This window comes from Ruditapes philippinarum, unplaced genomic scaffold (genome assembly GCF_026571515.1).
Source record: "Ruditapes philippinarum isolate M1 unplaced genomic scaffold, ASM2657151v2 ctg94_1_1_1_1, whole genome shotgun sequence".
Classification (NCBI taxonomy): Eukaryota; Metazoa; Mollusca; class Bivalvia; order Venerida; family Veneridae; genus Ruditapes; species Ruditapes philippinarum.
The window spans coordinates 286,263-293,602 of NW_026853837.1; the positions used below are offsets into that span (position 1 = coordinate 286,263).

A 7,340-nucleotide genomic window follows, 5' to 3' on the forward strand; every position below is an offset into this window, starting at 1 on the left:
TTATTATGAATTGTGATAATAATATGCAATTAAGATTTCAATTATTATGAATTGTGATATATGCAATAAAGATTTCAATTATGATTAATTGTGATATATGCAATATATATTTCAATTATTATGATTTGTGATATATGCAATAAAGATTTCAATTATGATAAATTGTGATATATGCAATAACTATTTCAATTTACATATGGAGCTTGATACACATAATATAAGGAAAAGACAATTCTTTGTTGGCGAGATGACACACGAAGAAGAACCTAAAACAAGTATGATTGCATTGTTTTATATGATCAAACGAAAACAACAACGACAAGAACATCAAAAAATGAAGAAAAACAAAACAAAATCAAACCAAAAAACATTTTTTACATAAGAAGTTTAAAAATGGGTCAAAGACAGAAAAGGCCGGGTTGCATTTGTATACCAAATATCACGAGGCTTTGATGTTACAAAAAATGTTTACCATTGACCATTAATGTCAAAAATTTAACTAAGTCGTTAAACCGGAAGTGGATGACCGGCAGATCTGAAATGATATCACAGTGTATGGGACCACTAGTTAATACTGTGTGCCAAATTTTAAGAGGCTGTGATAAGTAGTTGCTGAGAAAAGTGTAACAAAAAATTCCTACCTCTGACCATTAATGTCAAAAATTTAACTAAGTCTATAAACAGGAAGTGGATGACCGACAGATTTGAAATGAAATCCCACGATATGGGACCACGTGTTGATACTGTATACCAAATATCCAGAGGCTGCAACACATAGGTGCTGAGAAAACTGTTACGAAAATTTCCTACCATTGACCATTAATGTCGAAAATTTAACTAAGTCGGTAAACCGGAAGTGGATGAGCGACATACCTGAAATCGAATCCCACAGTATGGGACCATGTGTCAATGCTGTATGCTAAATATCAAATGGCTACGGTAAGTAGTTACTGAGAAAACTGTTACGAAAATCCCCCGCCCGCCCGCCGCCAATCATTTACCATACTTTAACCCGGGTTTGAACATGTGCAACCCGGCCAAAAATGATAGTCAGGAAACATAATCTAATTTAATACATAAGGATGTTCCAAAACATGTTGATCAGTTGAACATGGACTCTATCATATACCGGTGCCAGGGGGCAAGTACGATAGCATGTTATATACGTATATTATATGTATAACTGCTGTGATCAATGAAATCGAACTTGCAACAGTTTCATCTTCGCCCCATTTAGAAGTCTTATGGTTTGGGTTATTTTCATGGTTTTCTATTGGATGGGACTTCACTTTGGTAAGTCAGACTTCGGTCTCCAGCCATTTTCTATAATCATTTTGACTTTAGATACCTGAAATTTATTTAGGCAAAATGGCTCTGATAGCAAGTCATCAACATTGAACTCCCGAAAAAAAGCACCATCAAGTTTATTCGCGCTGCAATCAATTGCAAGTTTGTTCATACCACACAACTTAAAACATTCGACCAGTTCCTCCACAGAATACGAATAGAAATCTTCTTCAGTTTGGTTTTCTTCTGATGATTTCCTCAAATCTGGAAGGGTTGCCGATTTTAAATCTTGTTCCACTTCATGCCCCACGGCGGTTGTTTCTTTCAAACTATGATATGCCTTACCTTCAATATTATAATATGTATCTATGTTGTCAAGGCCTTTCTTTGATTTTTCTTTGGCTGAAATGTTCTCATGCTGTGCCTGGAAAAATAATTTTGTCTCCACACTCACTTCAGAACATATGTACTCACTTTGTACTAGCATTATATATCTCATGTTAAGAGCTATATATGCATATTTTTAAAAAATATCTGATAGGTAATGGCTTTGGATAGTGTTACTGAAATATTTCAATATAAAATAAACTAATGGTAAAGAATAATGATAAAATGTATTTGCACGTTTAGTGTTTTTGACAAGATAACAATATCAATTTAAAAATATAGCACATCAATACTTAAAAGATTTTTATGCGAGAAATAATTCTAGTATTGAAAATATTTTATTTCTGAAAATGACTTTATACCTTAGGAGATCGACCAGGATGTGGTTCTCTCCCTTTGACAGCTACTGAAAAGAATGATAAAACATTTAACATTCAACTGCATTGAATCTGCGCAACAAATTGACATTGGATAAGCAGCTACAATCATTATAAAAACAATTTTATGCTGAAGTATCAAAAATATTTAGAGATAACACTAAACTGGTAGTGACAAAGAGGTTTTGTGTTTCCCTGGTTTAAATCTTGTGTAACAATGCAAATACTAGTATTTACAATGATTACCATTTTGTTCAACATGTACTGTTCTGCCCTTGGTAACATGGGGCACAGAGGGGTTTCTGAACGATTTTGGCCTTGGAGGTATTACCGGGGAATCGGTCCAAAGCTTTACATACTCTGTGTCATCATCATCTACAAAATAATTATAATAATAATGATCATGATGAGGAATGGTTTTGAAGTGGGTTTTTACAGTAATTACACTTATCTTTCAGCATCAGGCTTTAAATTAATTTAGTTGTACAAACACAACAAACTTGACAATGTAAGGTGGTGGCAGAAATGTGTATGTACGCATAAAATCTAGAATCTAAGTTTTAAGAAAACAACAAAATACACACTCTCAACTTTAAATTTAGTTTCCCGCTGTGTGATTTTTGTTAACGCTGTACGGAGCATATGTTGTAATATCAGGGTGTCTGCTTTTTTACATTTGTTTTGAAGGTCACATTTCACTTTATTGAAATTTCAAGGTACAAACAAGTGATTTGTTTCCTACCTGTATTTTCATAGTTCACTGCTCTCCCGGTTGCTGTAAAGGAAAACATGGTTTGTTATGATATTTTGCTCCCAATAAAAAGATGCAATTTATTTCCAAAAATACATTTATGTATGAGATTACGGTATAATAGGTAACGCATAAAGTAAATTATTAACTGTTAAATACACGGTAAGCTCAGTTTTCAACGAGACAATGAAAAGAAAAACATCGTCATTGCATTAATTTATGTGTCTGATCATGTTGCTAGTATCAATGTTTCATATAAGATATGGTTTAGAATGTTTTTCCTGCTTTCAAAAGACTAGACGGTCATGATAGCACCGTATCGCTCACTTGAGATATATTACTAGAAAATTTCAGAATTTCAGTGATGGGGTCACATTGGGTTTGTCATTTTTTACCAAAGCATCACACTTTGTTGTGGATAATTGTGGATGTCTGCAACTATAAATGCTTCATGACAAATATCTAAACTTCAGGAAGACACAAAAGAAGACAAAACGTGTTTTCCTATACAAGACTATATAAGCTACGTGACCCCGGGGCAGGGTAAATTTTGATCCAATGGTCATGATTTATATTACTTTTTTTCTGCAGGACCATAACTTGAAGGCAAAGTGATCCCTCGGAAGCAGTAATCACAACAAAATTATAAGAGAATTGCAGACTCGGTTTGATTAAGTCTGTACATGAGGGATAATGATGTAAAACATCCAAACTCTTTGCATTATTCTTTTAAAGAAGAATTTGAAAACATATTTTTAATAAACAAGTCTTCATGCACTAACTGACCAGGGGGCGCGGCCATTATTGACACTAGGGGCATGATTTTACTTTTCTAGAGGGCCACACTGTGACCTTTCACACAAAATATCTAAGCACTTGACAATGTACTTTCAAAAAAAGATTTTCAAGATATTCATACTCTAAAAGTCTGTATCAGCTAAGTGACCCCAATAAAGCGTGGGGCATGCCTTATATAACTTTTGTAGGTAATCTCTGACCAAAACTACATGCCAAAAATCTAAGCTCTTGGCATTGCAGTTACACAAAAGAAGAATGAAATAAATAAACAAGTCTATATAAAATATGTGACCATTGTGGCGGGGTAAATTTTGACACCACGTGCATTTTTATATGATTTTTGTAAAGGACCACAAATTGATACTACAAGCTAAATATTCAAGCTCTTGAAATTGCAATTTCTCAGGGGAAGTCTTTTTAGACAACTTACTGTACATGTCTGTATAAACTAAATAACCCCAGGGCAGTGCCAATTTTGACCACAGGGGCATGATTATTATAACTTTTGTATGGTCTACTTGGCTATGCTTTATGCCAAATATTTAAGCTATGTGCATTGCAGTTTCATAAAAGAAGACTTTAATATATTTTTCTATATATGCCTATGTAAACAAAGTGACCAATAAGGCGTAGAGATAAATGACCCCGGAAAAATGATTATATTACTTTTGAAAACGACCACAAGGTGATGTTAGGTGCCAAATATCTAATCTCTTGGCATTGCAGTTTCTTTGAAGAAGATTTTTTTTAGTGATTTTATGTTTGAAGAGCATTTTTAGGTCCTGTGACCTACTTATGCATAAGACTGGAACCATTTAAATAATGTTTTGTGGAGGAGTACCTTATGATCGTGAAGTTAAGTCATAATACATAAGGGGATTAATGAGGAGATGATGTTTAATAAAATTGTGGACAACGAGGAACGATGGATCACGAACGACGGGCACACTGCACAAAGTGCTCAGGTGAGCTAAAATATAAAACGTTTTCAAACTCACGAGACATTTAATGATTCGAAATTAGATGTTTCATTATAACAAAACTGTTTAATTTAAAAGTATACCAAAACTCGTAAAATATACCACCTGAGTTTCCACTTGTATATGTATAAGGTGCTTTTATCCACACCACATCAGTTGCTTTAGGGCACATCGTGTAAAGTCCATTAACTACAAAGCTGAACTCATTGTGTTCTCCGAAATTGTGCCTTATGTAATCTTGTCTTTCTAAGTCAGACGTAAATGTTTTCAACTCTATAGTCTGAGTTTTCCAGATGTTACTGGGAATTAATGCAACGCTTTGTTCATTCCTATCACAACGTTTAAGCCAGGCAATAAAGACCTTTCGACGGACATCTGTTTCTAGAATTTTAATTGGTCCTCCAATCAACTTGAGTAATGTAGTTGCTTCTTTCGCGTCCGACGTAAGAACATCAGTCGATGAAATAGTTAGGAACCTGACTTTCTTTGGTAAAAGTATTGATTTCTTTGTAATATTTAGAAATGTATGGTCTTCGGGATCATCCACACAAGTACAATTAAGTGGAAAGTCCTCACTAAATCTATATATGTTCAACGTTTCCGACTGGCATTCTATATACCAATTCTTTTCAATTGAAAAAGCTCGCTTTACCTCAAGTTTTGTGCCGGCAGGAATACAGGTTGTAGCATGAGATTGACCAGGTGGGGTATACGACGTGTCCTCCTCAATTTTTATAAATCTTGGCAAGTCTTGAATTATCTGAATATTAAATTTGATGATAAAGAACATAACACATATTTATATTAACAATACATATCTATACAATTAATCAATCATATAACAATGAAACATTGCAAAGTATCCAGTCACATTTGTATTAAGCGACCGCGTAACACTAAAATGGTCGTGTCTTAAAGCAAAGAATGATAGAAAGTCAAACTTTATAAATTATATATTCCTTTGCAGTCCGTGGGTGGGGGGGGGGGGGGTGGAGGTAAAAAAAATCTGGAAACAAATTGATCCCTTGGAAGCATTAATCACAACAAAATTATAAGAGAATTGCAGACTCGTTTTTGGGGGCGCAATGCGCCCCCAATGTAATAACGACAAATTCAGATTTACTATGATGTGAACACAATTAGTCAGCTACCTACGCTAAGCAAAATAGTTCCAAAACTTCGCAGTAACTCCAAAATCATAGTTCCCTATCTATTTTAAAATTGACTGGCCAATTTTGTACTAAATTTAGCAATCGTCTTTTAAAATTGTAAGTATATTTTTGCTTTACGCGATTTTAATATTACTACGCCAGCGGTCGATCATAGCCAAAGTACTTGCATAAATATAGTACAAATTACATGTAGTAACAAGTTAATTAAGTGTCATAGAACTCAAAAATTTAGCAAGTAATGGAATACGGATTTCAGATCAGCTAACTTTAAAGCTTATAGGGCCTAATGCTTCATAAGTGTAAATTTAAGAAAAACAATGCATGCGTATGAATACGAACTATTTTCGCCCTTACGTCATTTTACCGCAATCGCCATTGTTTACAAGTTCATCCGTGAAAGATTGAGAAGTTTATATAGAAGTTCCACGTGTTAAAAACGAGTTGTAAGTTTTATTTTACAAAAAACCTTATCTCCCATTTACCTAAATGTTGTATAACTTTGCTTGTTTTGCATTTATCCATTTATCAGTGGCGAAATCGTCGTCAAATCGTTGGCGATTCTGGTGCTTACAAAAAAATACAAGGACTTAATACCGATATGACTTTAAATACAACGTTATTCAAGATGATGATGTTCATTGTTTATATTTAATAACGTTGATATTTAAGTTTGCAATCAAAAGCTGTATTTTTTACAAATTTTCTTTCACAATCGGCCATTATCGGGTAAAGCTTTTTTGTACTGAATTGACCTTATCAAATTTTAAGTTTAGCAGTTCCTCCCTTGAAAGTCCTCCTCAAACCATTTCCTACCCAGACATTTTTGACCCATTTTTTTTTTTTATATATTTTTGGAGGTGAGTTATTTACATCTAGCGTATACATATTGTTGATGCTTACCTTACAGCTTTTTTTAAATAAAAAATATACAAGTTCAGTAAATGATGTCTTATTACATTTTCTCAAAGAATGAAACTGGATCCACAGTGCATAATCCATATTTGTACCCCTCTTTGCGAAATCTGCTGAAAGTGTGCGGTACCCCGAGGTTTATCATTTTCACTGCTTAAAACAAACCAGCGGTGGATAACAATCATGTATAAAATTTCATTGTAAATAAGGGAAAAGAGCTGAGGTATGACACTTAGGAAACCACAGAACACTAGATTGTTTTATTTATGTGCTGATTCATCATGTGCAGTCTCTCATGTACTGCAACTTCATAATAAGCTAAAAAAAATCGACATGTCTTGCCTTGTCCATCACCTCGCTTACAGACACTTCACCCCCAGACACTTCACCCTAGGCCCTTTTTTGCAGACACTTCACCCCCATTTTAAGAAATTTGAGTAAGGTTATAAATTATTTTTACACTGGGGATTAGCATTGAAAAACCCTGACATTTGCTTAGTTCTGTGTAACATCTATACAGCTACCAGTACAATTTTTTTTTTTGGAAAAATGCGTTTTGACTCAAATTGATACTACATAACTGACAGGGTATTCATGCCACATCGTTAATTTAGAATTTTATCCAGGGAGACATGAGAATTATGCATAATATTTATACACATTTAAAGTTAATACC

At 34.0% G+C, this 7,340-nt stretch overlaps 1 protein-coding gene across 2 annotated transcripts; it reads right to left on the reverse strand.

The window, feature by feature from the left end:
- Positions 1 to 280: 280 nt before the first annotated feature.
- LOC132738130 (uncharacterized) lies at positions 281 to 5,385 on the reverse strand. Of its 2 annotated transcripts, none has more exons than XM_060725582.1 (5): positions 4,686 to 5,385; positions 2,794 to 2,826; positions 2,298 to 2,426; positions 2,037 to 2,077; positions 281 to 1,711 (listed from the first exon to the last, which is right to left on the reverse strand). In XM_060725582.1, exons 1-5 carry the CDS (start codon positions 5,368 to 5,370, stop codon positions 1,286 to 1,288), a joined length of 1,314 nt encoding a protein of 437 aa, XP_060581565.1. In that variant the 5' UTR covers positions 5,371 to 5,385; the 3' UTR covers positions 281 to 1,285. The 2 variants fall into 2 exon arrangements, with proteins under 2 accessions (XP_060581565.1, XP_060581564.1); XM_060725581.1 differs by having other exon boundaries at positions 2,037 to 2,080.
- Positions 5,386 to 7,340: the final 1,955 nt, after the last annotated feature.